The sequence below is a fragment of the Diadema setosum genome, chromosome 22, assembly GCF_964275005.1.
Source record: "Diadema setosum chromosome 22, eeDiaSeto1, whole genome shotgun sequence".
NCBI classification, from domain to species: Eukaryota; Metazoa; Echinodermata; class Echinoidea; order Diadematoida; family Diadematidae; genus Diadema; species Diadema setosum.
This window is the reverse complement of record NC_092706.1, coordinates 13,205,048-13,220,741: the sequence shown is the minus strand read 5'-3', so window position 1 is coordinate 13,220,741 and position 15,694 is coordinate 13,205,048. Positions and strand designations below refer to the sequence as shown.

General features: G+C 35.9%; 1 protein-coding gene across 1 annotated transcript; it reads left to right on the top strand.

The window, feature by feature from the left end:
* Positions 1-4,805: 4,805 nt before the first annotated feature.
* Positions 4,806-15,310, top strand: LOC140245070 (uncharacterized). Its single transcript, XM_072324666.1, has 4 exons — positions 4,806-4,871; positions 8,077-8,249; positions 12,294-12,440; positions 13,757-15,310. The coding sequence occupies exons 1-4, from the start codon at positions 4,865-4,867 to the stop codon at positions 13,946-13,948; spliced, it is 519 nt and encodes a 172-aa protein (XP_072180767.1). The 5' UTR covers positions 4,806-4,864; the 3' UTR covers positions 13,949-15,310.
* The last annotated feature ends 384 nt before the right edge of the window (positions 15,311-15,694 follow it).

Sequence of the window (15,694 nt, the reverse complement as noted above, 5' to 3'; positions counted from 1 at the left end):
TTTGTTTGTTGTTTGGGTTTATTTATTTTTTCGATGGCAATATCATTCTAAAGAGTTTTGAATGGATTTTGATGAAATTTTCAGGATATAGCTATTAGGCCCAGTGTGATAAAAGGAACAACTGATAAGTATTTGGTGCTGTGATCTGGCCCATGATCTGGATACATTTGTGTTTGTGTGTATGTGTGTGTGTGTGTGTGTTTGTGTGTCTGTGTGCGATTTAAAACTTATGGAAAAAATATTTATTGTCAAAATGTAATATTTTTCATCACTTTATAGTGGTTCCTCAATGTTATTTCCTCAAGTAGAATGGATGATTATACATTTTGGCGGATTTTTATGTAAAGATTTTGTGTAAAGATCGAATTAAAAGGAAAGCAATCTATCAATAAGATTATATGGTGACCAGAAAAAAAGAATGACAAATTTAAACTGTTTGTTGTTATGTTTATCATGGGGAAAATAATGCAGGGTGTAAATCGTGATTTGATCACTGCTTTAGCAGGGGGCGGATCCAAGAATTCCGTAAAAGGGGGGAGGGGCGCAAAAAATATTTCTGGTGCCACTTCCGGGTTTATTCAGCTGACACTACAATCGAAAATGAAAGGGGGCGCACGCGCCTCCCTTTCATTTCTTTTTCTTTTTTTCTTTTTTTATTTGAGAAAATTAAAAAGGTGCCGCGGGCCAAGTGCACCCCTCCCCCCACCGATTCGCCACTGTTTAGACTTGTTGATGGAAGATTTATTTTCAAATGTGATTTTTCATCCGTCCATTTTGATATCGGTAGCTTTCCCATTTTGTCTGGAAAATTTGAAGGCCTGACAGAATATGGACAATTGTAGGAATTTTTAAAAAGAAGATATATAAATCCAATAGTAATATTTGCTACTATAACATAAGTCTTAAAGATGTAAATATTCTTCTAGGGGTTTATATGATGCCGATGTGAATGCTAATTTTACAGATGATTATGATAATGATCCCGTTGGTATATTATGTTCAGTCTTGGTATTAATAGGAGACTGTTTGTTTAAGTTAAAGGGGAAATCCAAATCCAGTCAAAATATAAGTTAGTCTAATAAAAAAAAGAGTAAAATCTTACGAGTTCTACGGTAAAAATTTGACTGAAATCGGACGAAAAATAAGGACGTATGGCATTTTGTAGTCTTGCTAATTTCTGTATCAGTTCTTGTACAGTGGATATGAATATACACTCAGCAAAAAAAGAAAGTAAACGCTTTTTCAAATTTAGATTTCTCATAGAATATTTAGCTGAAAGCTAATGTATTATATACCATATTGAAGATAATTTAATTGGCTATCAACCTGGTAGGTCAACAAAAAGGTAAATTTAACGCATGAATGAACACCATTGTTCTTCTCTTCCAGGGCACAAAAGTAAAAATTGCAAAACTGAACAAGTTGTCCGATTCATGCGGATGTGCTCTTCAATAAAACAATAAGAACAAACAAAAAATTTCACACAAAAAGAAACATGAATTAAGTTGCAAAAACAAACCTTTGATCTCTATGATATCTTCAAAGCCTAAAAGACCAATTAAGGCTAAAAATAATGAAGGAAAATAAAGCATCTTATGTCAAATGTAAATTCAAATGAAATAAGAGAAGAAGTAATAATTAACAAAAATGGTACAAATTTGAGGGTTTTTTTTTTTAAATTAGGAAATTGTAAATAATGTTTGGTTCTTGAAATTGTCACATGGATTTTAAATCACTAGTTTAAAAGAAACAAATAAAGAAATTCTGCTCATTTAACCATCTTGATGCTTTCTATTCCTTTTGTCATTTGAAGTTTGACTTGACAGAAAATTCTTATCTTTCCCCTTTAGTTTCCCACTTTGTTTTTCTCAGAGGTAATAACGAGATAAAGAGAACAAAAACTTATTTTTCCTATTTCATTCATGTATCTCGTTGTGTTAAACTGGTCTTTTGTTGTCAATGTTATCGTGAAGGGCATTTGCAAATGAAAGAGAACATGTCAATTTTTGCAATTTTTAATTTTGTGCCTTGGAGGACAAAAACGAATGTACTCACTCATGTGTAAAGTTTTCTTTTTTAATTACCCTATGAGCTTGATAGCCAATTAAATAACCTTTGATATGGTATATAATACATTGATTTTCAGAAAAATCTTCTACAAAAAATATGACCTCGAAAAAGTGTTTACTTTCTTTTTTTGCTGAGTGTACAAATGAGTGAGCTAACCATGTCATAACCTCACAATTTTCCATTGATCGTGTACAAAAAAAAAAAAAAAAAAATGACGAAAATTCAATGTTTCTGTCATTGAAGTCTGAAACATGATGTTATTCCTGGTTGAATACTAGAACTTCAGAATAGTGATCAGTTAGATATACGAGCCTGAGCCTGGGGCATAATTGCGTTTGAATGAAAAACTAGAAATTTCCCAATGTGCAAACTACAGTCAAACCTGTCTATAGCGGCCACCCAAGGGATACGGAAAAAGTGGCCGTTATAGACAGGTGGCCGCTATAGACAGGTAATCCAACTTTGTGTGCATTGCCTACATGTGCATGTATCATCGTTGTATATACATGTACATTTATGTGTGTAGGTATGCACACGTGTGTATCATGCATAGAACAATGCCGGTGTTTATGAAATTGTTGCACAGTACACTAGATGTAACATGTGCACAGTCATGAATTAGTGCATTATTGTGACTGAATAAGTGATGAATGCAACGGTGGCGATCACTGAATGTTGCCCAGAAATGACTGGCACGGCTAAAAAGCAGAAAAATACCCTGAATTATCGGCTCGGCTACGGCTCCATCGGGTTTTTGGCCGCTATAGACAGGTTAAAATCTACCGCGGGAAACAAAATTTGTGGCCGCTGGCCGCGTTAGACAGGTGGCTGCTATACACAGGGTCTTTAACATGGCTTTTCTCTCGGGGGGATTTTTCAATGGCCGCTACAGACAGGTGGCCGCTATAGAGAGGTGGCCGCTAAGGCAGGTTTGACTGTATATATATATATATATATATATATGGTAAGTTGTGAGGGAATGACATGCTCACTTTGCCATTTGCATGTTCATATTGATCGTTCAAGAACTGTTTCCCGAAAAAATAGCGACACTTCGAAACAGCATGACTTCCTAATTTTTCATCCGATTTCGATCAAAATTATACCATTGAACTCGTAATATTTTACTCTTTCTTATCAGACTAACTTATATTTGTACTGGATTTCCCCTTTAAACGATATTATTGATGTTATACCATAATGGATTGCAAGGATCCTGAAAGCACAAAGATATTTCAACAATAAGTTGATTTGACAAACTTCGTGTTGTCAAGCATTATCACATCAGCATGTCCAGTAAGTATACGGTGTCTTCAAGTGATAGATAAATTGGCATGCGTGCGAAGCGAGCGAGAATGCACAGAGATATTTCAACAATAAGTTGATTTAGCAAATTTGTCCTGAATATTTTCGAACAGAAAATTAGATTTTCAGTGCATAAAAAATGTAGAAGAATCTGCGAACATTTTGCCAGAGATTTGCAACACCTCAATAGTTGGGAAAAGTTTGTAAGTGTGTGTGTGTGTGTGTGTGTGTGTGTGTGTTCCTTTCATTCGGCGTGCACAGTACTGTGGACTTGGTGAATATAGTTATGATCTTAGCGCAAGTTGTGAGCCTTGGGGCGACTATTACTTCTCCTCACTAATGAGCATGAAAATCTCCGTCATGATTTTTTTTTTTAAGTACAATGAAAATTATGAAGGAGGTAAATAATATCAACCTTAATGCACACCGGTTTGTTTGTTTGTTTGTTTGTTTGTTTGTTTTTTGAACAACGTGAGTTTCGCTCAAATTCGGAAATATTTCTGAAATATGCCACGTGGCAGCATGCATTACCGATAGTTTTTATCGTTTGGTCCTGTAGTATACTACCGTGACTAGATTTGTACTATCATGCATGTTTTTACACATTAGGGGGAGAGGCGTATGTGTATCTTTTTCTTTTTGTTTTGTTATTGTTGTTATTGTCATGATATCAAAATGATACTAATGATTAAGATACCATCATTGTTATCACCTATTATCATTTCACTTTAGGTAACTATTCAAAGAGCAGGACTGGATAACAATAATACATGTATATAGTACGGGTGTAATAATATGTATAGTTATAATGTTGGTATATAATCATATGCCTTCTACTGCTATCAATAATAACAATGATAACACAACATCAGCTTAATAGTAATGGTAGCAATATTAAAGATTCATATAGCCAACATGTCTTTCAAAATGTTTTTGTCATATCATTATCATGTTAATCATCAACAAAATGAAATGTTTCTGCCCGTGTCGATGGAAATGGTATCTTCGTCATCACATGCGTTACTAATACTGTCAACTTAGATGCAAATGCCATGTTGAATAATACAACCACAGGTAGAAGAGAAAGACACGATCTACAGCAAACCATCTTTGTCTTCACGCGTTCACGCATTTTTGTAGTCTTTCTTTTTTCATTTGTACAAGCAAAACTAATCTGTAAGAAAAGAAAAAAGGAAAAATATGATATCGTCGTTCTGAAATCATTATCAAGGAAAACAAGGATATTTTTGTCACGTTTTTAATCGACATTCCGCGTCGACATATCTTCCCAGCTGGTTTGATCTGTCGAACTCGAAATATCCATCGCGAAGACTTCGAATCTATTTTTGAGAATGACGTCATGGTAAAAATCGATGTCGACACCAACGAGAGTCAACACGACTGTTACACGAGTAGACAAAAGACAGACGGTTTGCCCTGGTTGTCTACATCATTCCAGCTTCGTGTTGTAAAACGCTATAACATCATCATGTCCAGTAAGTACCAGTATGCGGTTTCTTTAAGTGATAAATAAATTGGTACGTGTGCAAAGCGAACGAGAATATAGCACTTTGTAGTCGACCAGTTTTAATAGAGTAGAACGGCTCGTACGTTGTATTCTTCGTTTGTACCAGGGAAGTACCCAGCAATGGTGGTCGTGCCGTGAGCAGAGATTGTATGCAGAATTCTGAAGGCGCGCTGCGCTGTATAGGAGGGCTCGTATAAACCAGGGAGGTGAGATCTCACCTCCCTGTATAAACTGTACTGTTATGCGAAAGCATGACGCAGTGCATAAAAACAGGGAGGTCCAAATCCCCAATTGCCCAATGTACAGTACAGGACGTGTTGATTGAGAAACTAGGAAGTGCACGCTACAGCAAACGATTTGCGAGTGTTTGATTAGGGGAATTAGGGATTAGGGAAATGCAATGCTACAGATCCTTGAAATAAGAAGGCTTTCAGCAGACACCGAACTCGTGCCCTGTTGGGTTGATAAAATCATAGCTTCGAAATGTAAAATCTCTGATGACGATGTGTCTGTAGGATCATGTAAATTATTGCGGTGCGATTATCGATTTTGCATGATCGATTCATGCTGTGCGCACGTTTAGTCAAACTGACGACATGATAATAATCCCAGCCCGTTGCTAGCTTCTTTCCCTGATTAAGACAGACTTCAGGGTGTTTTGTACGTTTAATGTTGTAGTCTTTTGTTGCGTATTATTATAAATGTTAAGAAACTTGATATTCTTCATTCCTCATTCCTAACTGCCAGCGCAGTTAATACTGGGACAACCCTATTTCCCTATTCTGCAGCGAGTTTTCGGATCATGTTTATTGGCAAAAACTACAGAATAAGTGCATCGTTCGATCCAGTATATTAAAACAGAAATATCTCGCACCGATTTCCTTTGTCATCTTAGAAAGATCCGTCTGTCCGAAGGAATCCTTTATTTTATTTTATTTTTTATTTATTTATTTATTTTTTTTTTTTTTTGACGTTATCGCTCTCCTCCAGAGGGGATCCGTGAAGCCAGACGCATTTTCGACGGAACATATCCCTGACGACTAGATACAGACCGATCTTTCGGTCAATTGTCATATCTGCACTTGCAGTTAGGAATGAGAACTGAAGAATATCAAGTTTCTTAACACATTTATATATTATACATATTCTTTTCGCTGATGAAGAAACTGAAATCAAATTTTGCTATGACACAGATTTATATGTATATATATATATATATATATATATATATATATATATATATGTGTGTGTGTGTGTGTGTGTGTGTGTGTGTCCATGATAATACTGTCACTACAGACGTAATCTGTCTGAATGTGAACTATGATAAATAGAGCATGTCAGGGTCACAAAAACAATTCAAATTACAGATCTCTATGTTCATTATGATATGCCTACGATTTCATCAACGCGAACGATAGCAGAACTTGCCTTCATGGAGCGATAGTTTGAAAAAACAAAATTTCCCCGGGGATTCCCACATTCTATACACAATTGAATACATGTAAGGGCACACCATGGTAGCTCCATGGGCACACCAAATGAAGTCCTGTACATACAATGTATGACATGTGATCATTCTATGTCCTCTTTATCGTTGTGTGACAGTTCTCTTTGTATAAATATTATCTCATAATTGCATGTCTCTTTGCCAATTGACACCTCGAGTTCAAGAAAGTCGTTCTTCTCTTCTTCTTCTTCTTCTTCTTTGTCCTACTATGAAATTCTTGTGAGTTGTATTATCTTGTAAGTTGTAATGTTGTAAGAGGGCTGTTGTTAACTTCAAAGTGTTACTTTATTCTGTCCATAAAAGGATGTTAACAGTATTAGTTTTCTGTTGGCATGGTTTGGATAAGCTGAAAGCAAAACTATGTACATGTACACGTAAATACAGCCTAACACAATCGTTGATGGCATGCGCTGAAATTCAATTTTTGAGCACTTTTCACATTCTCACAAGAAACTGTCCTTGTGATATAGGCCTATTAAATTATGCATTTTGTATTTATTTAATTTTTTATTTACTTTATTATTATAATTTTTTTATTCTTTATTTATTTATTCATTTATTTATTTCATTTTATTTATTTATTATTATTATTATTATTATTATTATTTATTTATTTTTTTTCATTTTTTTTTTTTGAGGGGGGGGGGGGGGGGGGTAAAGAATAATCGCCTCAACCCTTTGTCTGCTTTGAGTGTCGTTTGGCAGGGAAAGCCCCATAGGGTTATACACACTGCCCAAAGGCCTGACACGGAAATGCTTAACTATGACAAAGCTTTGCTGGAGGTTTACCCTAACTTATGCCAACTACAGATGGATTGTGTATGTGAATTTCTCCCTATTTAGAATGTGAATTTCAATGGAATGGATTAGGTGAATAACAATATGTTTCGCTTACACTAGGCTGTATAGAAAAAGAACCGTGTATAGTACTGTACATTACAGAAGTGGCCTAAATTAATATGCAAAGCAAAGCAAAAGCACCCCTATCACGAATCATTTCCCTTTCAAAACAGCAGTACTTCACGAAGTTGTCGATTTCTCATTTTATCGTAAAATAATCGTAAAATAAATTTGAAATATGTACATGTGTTTGATAAAAATGGCTGAGACATCCAAAACAAAGTGATCCATGTAGCCTACTGATGGTTGAATCCACCTGTCATTAGGATCGCTTTGTTTGACTATATATTTTTATGTTTCAGCTACTTTAAAATCAATTACATCAAATAAACATACTTTGAGTTCCTCATAGAATCTAGTATGCTCTTTAACATTTTGTTAGTGGTTATTAAGTATTTTGCAAAAAGTTAAAAGCTGGATCCTCATCCCAACCAATTACTTTTTAAAGTGGGGGTTAGTCATCATTCTTTCTTATCTTTCTTATCAGTGGGGGCGCTGTGGTATAGTGGATAAGACTCCCGACTCCCGATCGGAGGACCCGAGTTCGAATCCCGCCCAGTGCTTACGTCCTTGGACAAGATGTTTTTACCCACTATGTCCCTCTCGACCCAGGTGTATAAATGGGTACCTGGCAATGCTAGGGTAATAATAATAGCAGTGCCCTCTGGTAGAACAGTGGCAACACTGAAGAGGCTACCCTGGGTAAATAAGACCTTATTATTATTATTATTATTATTATTATTATATTATCTCCATCCCCTTCCAGCGCCAGCCACGGAGAAAGCCAGAGAGGCCGGTGAGCTTCATCCCTCACCAGCTGTCGGAAAGAATGGTTATGCCCCCCTTCCCAATGTTCCTGATGATTGCGTAGAGGGGGCAGTCCCCCCAGTAGGCCTGCCACCGCCCGTATACCAGTCGAATCCGAATTTCCAGCAAGCGGTAAATATAATCTTCGCTATTGATATACAAATATATTACACGTGTACATTATTATGATATTTATTATAATAGTTATGTAAGTGTAAGTGTAAATGTAAATGTAAATGTAAATGTAAATGTAAATGTAGATATAAATATAAATATAAATATAAAAATACTGTATATGGGTCTACAGCAATTACCCCCATGGCAATTACCCCGCACCTCTCCCCTGGCCCTAATCTTAATCCTAATCCTGAACCTAATCCTAACCCTAACCCAAATTCCTAACCCTAAACCTAACCCTTACTGTAATCGTTACTCTAACCTTACCACTTAGCAGTATTTAGACGGGGGATAATTGCCCTGATACTAAATATATATTGAAGAGTTTGTTCGCAAAATCCAATAAGTCCATATTTGCCGAATGGAGATATTTGCGATTAAAGGTCAAGAAAAATACAGAGAATAATAAGAAAATTTTTGCTTCTTTTGACCATAACTTCAAAAATGTACCTTTAATAGTGACTAATATATCATTTCAAATGTATTATTTTGTATGCTTTATGACAGAGACCGTACTTCAAAATCTTCAAAAATGGACTTATCGGTTTTTGCAAACAAACTCTAGATATATATATATATATATATATATATATATATATATAGAATATATATAGAATAGTAACTTTATAAATATAATATATGCATACGTGTATATATATAATATATATATATATTATATATATAATATATATATATATATATATATATATAATATATATATATATATATATATATATATATATATATATATATTATATATATACACATATGCATATATTATATTTGTAAAGTTATATTTTGAGGGAAATCTTCTGTCTAGGGTGTACATATCTTTGCTTCTTTTTTTTTATTTCCTTTCAAGTCATGTTGCTACACATTTGTCTTGATATTTTTTTTTTATTTGCGATTCATTTGCAACAAAATTGCTCTTCAGTTGAGGAAATATAACTACATACAAAGCAATCGCATGCTTATTCTGTGACATATGAAAATAATTACGCAAAGTACAGATTGCATTTCTTTGTCAGAAAAGGCAATAGAAAATTGACAGGAACAATTTTTGGGAAAAACAGAAATTTCTTTTTAAAGGGGAAATCCAGTTAAAATATTAGTCTGATAAAAAAGAGTAAAATCTTACGAGTTCAACGGTAAAAATAAGTTATGACATTCTGAAATTTTGCTAATTTCTGCAAAACAGTTCTTGTACAGTGGATATGAATATGCAAATGAGTGAGCTTACCATGTCATAACCTTACCACTTTCTATTGATCGTGTAAAAAATAAAAAAATAAAAAATAAAAAATAAAAAAACACCGAAAATTCAATGGTTCTGTCATTGAAACTCGACACATGATTTTATTCCTAATTGAATAACTTCAGAATAGTGATCAGTGAGATATACGAGGATTTGAGCCTCGGGCATAATTGCGTTTGATTGAAAAAATGGAAATTTAATCATTTTATCCACAAACTATATGGTAAATTGAGAAGGGATGACATTCTCACTTTGCCATTTGCATATTCATATTGACTGTTCAAGAGCTGTTTCACCCAAAAATAGCGAAACTTCAAAATGTCTGTAACTCTCTTATTTTTCATCCAATTTCGATCAAAATTATGCCGTTGAATTCGTAATATTTTACTCTTTCTTATTAGACTGACTTATATTTAGACTGGATTTCGTCTATTCATATGACGTAGTATAAGCTGACCTGGGATGTCAATGTAAGCAGAGATTGTAATTCCCTGAAACATATTTTTTTTATACATTATTAACTTATATTATCAATAAAGTTGGTACAGTATATTCCCAAGTACTGGTAGTAAAGAGGTTTATGAGATAAAGACAGGGCGCAGACGAAAACATTTTTGGTTCACTGGTCCTTATTGAATGGGACAACATAATAAGAATCAGATTATTTAGTTCTTCCAGTATAACAAATTAATCAAATATCACTTTGTCATATAAAGTAATCATGGAGATTTCAAAGTTTCATGATATCTTTTTTGTTCGTTTGTTTTTGCACGCAAAAATGGTATGGCAAATAACGTGAAGTGCTCATATTACACCCTCACAAATCTTTGATTGAATTGAGCATTGCAATATCATAGATATGAATAGCTACAGAAAGCAATGATTCAGCAACCCTCGAAAGCCGTTTTTACTATATCATTAAAAAAAAAAGATACTATTTTTTTATTTCATTGAAAAATCGATATTTAGTAAACTTTTCCGTAAAGGTCATCGGAGGACATTTCCGGAAATAAATGATACCATTACTTCATCCAGATTTTAATTGGATTATGACTGATGCCAGTTTCCTAAAAACACGCGAAGCTTCCAAAACTTCGTCTTTAAATATATTTCGGTGTTATTTAAACTAGTTGCTGTAAACATAATATGAGCTGTTACAACCAAGAAAGAGAAATCTTCGTCGGTAAAAACTTATCTTATTGTAAATTAGATATCAATTTCGATCTGCATGGAAACGAATTTATCGCCTTGCAAAAAGAATGCATAAACCAATTTTCTCTCACATCTCGACGATCACTTAATTACCACTGTGCACCACTGTGTTACGGTCAAGTTCACACAAATGAATGCAAGGCGGTCTCAGTGAATTGAAATGAACAAATCTTCCGGAGCTTTATTAGGAATTTGCTTAAAAATCAGTTTCCAACCGGAATAATAATTCTTGTTTAAAACATTACAGCGAAATTAACCATAACAATTCAAGGTTAGAAGGGATCGTTTCAACGAAAGGCAACTTAAAGACAGATTATGTAGTACCTGGCCAGGGTTTTACCCTAAGAAAACCAACGTCGGGGCCCAACTCATCTGCGACGTGACCGGGAGGCGACGCCAGACGCTATCACGTCGAAAACGCGTCGATGCACGGGGACGTCGTCGAATCAGCGGGCGACGCTATCTCAGGTCAGCTTGCGGCTCCGCGACTACGCCGAGCAGAAGGGCGTTGGCCGCCAGGTGCGCGTTGCCACTCACACAGTCTCGACGCCCTGGATCGACCTCGGCGTGGCTCCCACGAGTTGCCGTGTAGCAATCACAGGTGGGCGTTGGCTCCAGACCGCCTGGTGGTTCGCCTGGCCAAGTCAACGAAAACTTACCGACGCCGTCGTCGTCGAAGGGAAACGGGCTAGAAGCAGGTTGACATCTCCTGGATTATCCTGCTGTTTAGCACTTTAACTCAGTTCGCAGAATACTCGTCTTAGGGAAAGCAGTTTCTCCCAAGACCGTGGACGGGACGTTGAGAAAGCTATAACGGTCCTCTCTAACCGGAGTCTGATTGTCGACTGACGCGAGCAATGGATTTTTAACATGAGTATTCTCACATACATGGAAAATTCCACCAGGCACGCCCGGCGTAATATATTCACAACATCAAACTCAACCTGGGCGAAGTGTATAAAGCTACGGTTCAAAACGAATGACTCAACATTAAGATTACGTAACCGGCGGTGTTTACAAACATTCGCGATCGAGCACGTGTGATCACATACACATGATCATAAAACATAGAACTATATTCTAAAATGATTACATGAGCAAATTCGTAACAACTGTTTATAGCTCCCCGACCATTATTTTTATTTCGTTAGTGTCCAGAGAGCCATCTCTGCCTCAGAAATCTTTAAACGCTATATATGACTAGAGTTTTTCCTGCAAACGAAGTCGTTGGCCCGATATCATTATGACGTCACAGTGGGGGCGCCGCATATTTTTGTATACTTGTAGTAGTTGGTAAGGCTCGGTGCGCTCACACTTAACAAGATGATTTGCCCTCTGAAAGATCCCTCTTGACTCGGGCGTATACACAGGTACCAGTGTGCTGGGGGATAGTAAAAAGTGCAGGGTCCTCTGCAAGTGATAAGTCTAAAGAGGCTGTCCTGGATAAATAAGACCGTAATGTTCTAATCGCTCTTATTACATCGATATTACGTTTAAAGTAAATTCCGTGGATATTCTATTTTCACATGTAGTGTACCCAGTACCAGGCTCCCCCACAGCCGAGCTTCATGGTGCGCCAGACTGAGCCGCAACCACCCGACTACCTTCCTCTGGCTCTCGTTGTAACCGTCTGCTGCTGTCTTCCCTTCGGAATCATTGGTGTCGTCAAGGCGATGGAGGTAAGGGTCTAGTACATGTATGTTTTGGCAATAACGATAGTTGACGCCGTCGCTCATTAGCAAATAATGATGATGGTAATAATGATTAATTAATTAATTAATAGAATAGAATAGAATAGAATAAGTCGCCACTGAATAAATGAATAAGTGAATAAATTAATTTAGTATATAGTTCGGAATTAACGCATGAATAAATGAACTACTAAATGAATGAATGAACGAACAAAGATACCCGGATGTTACATTTGTGAGCGTGTGTGTGTGTGTGTGTGTGTATCTGTGTTCTCACTTTGGATGAAACCTGCACATACGCACAAAAACATGCGCTCACGCCAGAACAGAGCCAAATAGTTGATTGCAGATGGTCTTTACGAATAAATGTAATTTTGTTGGGACTTCAATACAGCCTGAGTTGAAGATCCAACGAAGTTATCAACAGGACATGCCCAATATGGGAGCTTTAGACTTTGCCGATAATATGGTATATTTTAAGGGGCTTTGCTGCTTCGGGTTGGACACGTTGGTAAACAGTAATATTACTTAGTGCACACGTGTTGTTGTCTTGTCTTGAAGCACTTATCATGTACACCGCACATCACTGTAAAGTTTTGCGAAGACTAACGGCATTCTTAGTTGATGTAGGCCTACTTAAAAAAAAAAAAAAAAAAAAAAAAAAAACATTAAGAATACGCGTCAAAAGGAACGCGATTGAAAAAAAAAAAAATAGGTATGCTTAAGATGGCGGTCTCCTGCATTTAGCTGTAATATTTTGACTTGATGTTTGATTATTTTTCAACTGTATGATAAGTATATTGGAGTTTATGATTACTACACGTATACGTAATACTTTTCAATTTATAATAATTTTTGGATTATTTCTTTGTAAAATTCCTTTTATAAAAAAGGCGGAAATCAAATCAAATCTTGAATCTTTGTTAATATAATTTGCTTTTTACTTTTGACTAATATGTCATTTTGAACTGCATGAAGAGACAAAAATAATTCAACGTGGAACGAAATGTAGGATATCAATCTCCGTCTGTTATGGGCAGAGAGTGAAGTGGGAGAGGCCTATGAGAAGAGTCGGGTTCATCCCACGAGTCATACAGGCCACGAGTTCGACACTAGGCAAATAAGGCTCATGAGTTCGACGCTGGGTAAAAACAGCCCACAAGTTCGACATTACAACACGGGGCTTAACGTGACGGTCTCTGGGCCTTGTTTACTTAGTGTTGAACTCATGGGCTGCAGGACTCGTGGGTGTTGGTCTTGCAACGTGCACCAGACGAATCAACCATTCTAACCATCATCCACAGGTGAGGAACCGTTACACGATTGGTGATATGATAGGGGCCCGGGACGCCTCGAGGGCAGCCAAACGGTGGTCGCTGGCGGGTCTCATCTCCGGTATCGTCATCCAGGTCATTCTCTATGGTTTCCTTGTCGTGTACTACGTAGCCATCCTGCCGCAGCTGCTGAACCAAGCTGGCCTCCAAGATGGTCGCTGATTGCACACACTGTTCAAATTTTACCGTTTGATCGCCTAGGCATTCGTCACCACCTATTCACTGTATGAAGTACTCACGTACAATACTTCCTCTCGTGAATGGTATACTAATACAAGCATTGCTGTCATTTCGGGCTGATTTGATAATAATATTTTCGTTATATCCAAGAAAAAATAATCTGCTTATTCAGCTCTTCTGTACAAAGGCATAACTCTTTAGCTCTTCCAATATCTAGAGGTGTATTTGAGTACATTTTTTATATAGACATAAGAGTTTTATTACAACCAGGGAGGTGGCCCCCTCACCTCCCTGTTACAACCTAATATTTATGAGTTGGTTTTTACTCTTGTATATGCTTTCCGTTCTCTCAAAAATAGACAGAACTGAAAATATTGGCTTATATTCATTCATATTCCAACTGCAAGGAAAAGAGACATGTAAGCAGCTGATATATATCTGTGAGACAAGGGGGAGAGAGAGAAAGCAAATATAATCTTACATTCTTTTACAAAGCACACACACATAGCATGGTCAAATCTCCTAATTGACAACGAGAAATATAGACAAACAGTGTTAGAGGGTGAGTGATGAATTTTACCTTTTGAAAAGCAAAATTTATATCACAATTAATTCTAAAGACAGATTAGTCTCCCTAAGGTCATCAAAACTGGATGTTACTGAGTTTACCCAACTATTCAATATTCGGCAAACTTAAGCCTGTCAAGGGAAAACTAATTTCATGGAAACTATGTGCATTCTGAATGAACGAACTAGTACACATTATAGAACGGGCCCATTGGCCACTGAACTGAAAGTTTTATCTTATTTATTTCCCACGTTCAACAGTGACCAGAAAATATTTCCTTGTCTATACAATGTATTTACCATTCCTGCTAGAGCTGTCCGACGTAATGTAAATATGTAGGTGCTTCTATACATTTGTGTTTGTGATGTGTTTACGCTCGTGGAGTTTGAAATTAGATCCACGCTAAATAGACCATACTTTAAATGATGAATTATATAAATTATAGATTAAATAAATTTTGTTATATTCTCCGATTAATCTACGCGGAAGTACATTAGTGTATTAATCGCAAAATGTCACCACTTGTGTGAATAAACATTTCAAGGTAACTTGCTGAGTTTCTTTCCATGTTATCTTCTATGTTAAACAAAGATATTCAAAGATTCAAACATCGGAATAAACGAAACCCTATACGATATCAAGTACAACATGCTTCGTGTTTGTACTCTTTATTGTCATGGCAGACTTGGCTGATTGTTCTTTTATTCTTTTGATGTCATATATTGATTCATCTACATGTATTCTTGTATTATGTTACCCTTTGAGAAATGTTGAATAAATTCTATCATTTAAAAAAAAAAAAGAAGTACGTGTACAACATAGATGTTTCCATGTACAGCTGTAGTACGTTTGTGCGTAGAATTTACATATTGTCTACGCTTAAGTCCCTATGATAATTAAGAATAAATTAATGAATATATATACCTATATACCTATATACCTATATATATATATATATATATATATATATATATATATATATATATATATATATATGTATATATATATATATATATATATACATGTGTATATATACATGTATATGTATATAGATTTGAGGAAAATACATAAATAAATGTAATTCCATGCACAAATCTCTCAATATGCACTCTCGTTTATACAAAGAAATCACACATTCCTGACACTTGCGGACAATTATT

Coding starts and splice junctions, on each gene's coding strand:
- LOC140245070 (XM_072324666.1), top strand. Junction 8,250..12,293: donor ATCCGAATTTCCAGCAAGCG/GTAAATATAATC, acceptor TTTCACATGTAG/TGTACCCAGTACCAGGCTCC. Junction 12,441..13,756: donor GTGTCGTCAAGGCGATGGAG/GTAAGGGTCTAG, acceptor CATCATCCACAG/GTGAGGAACCGTTACACGAT.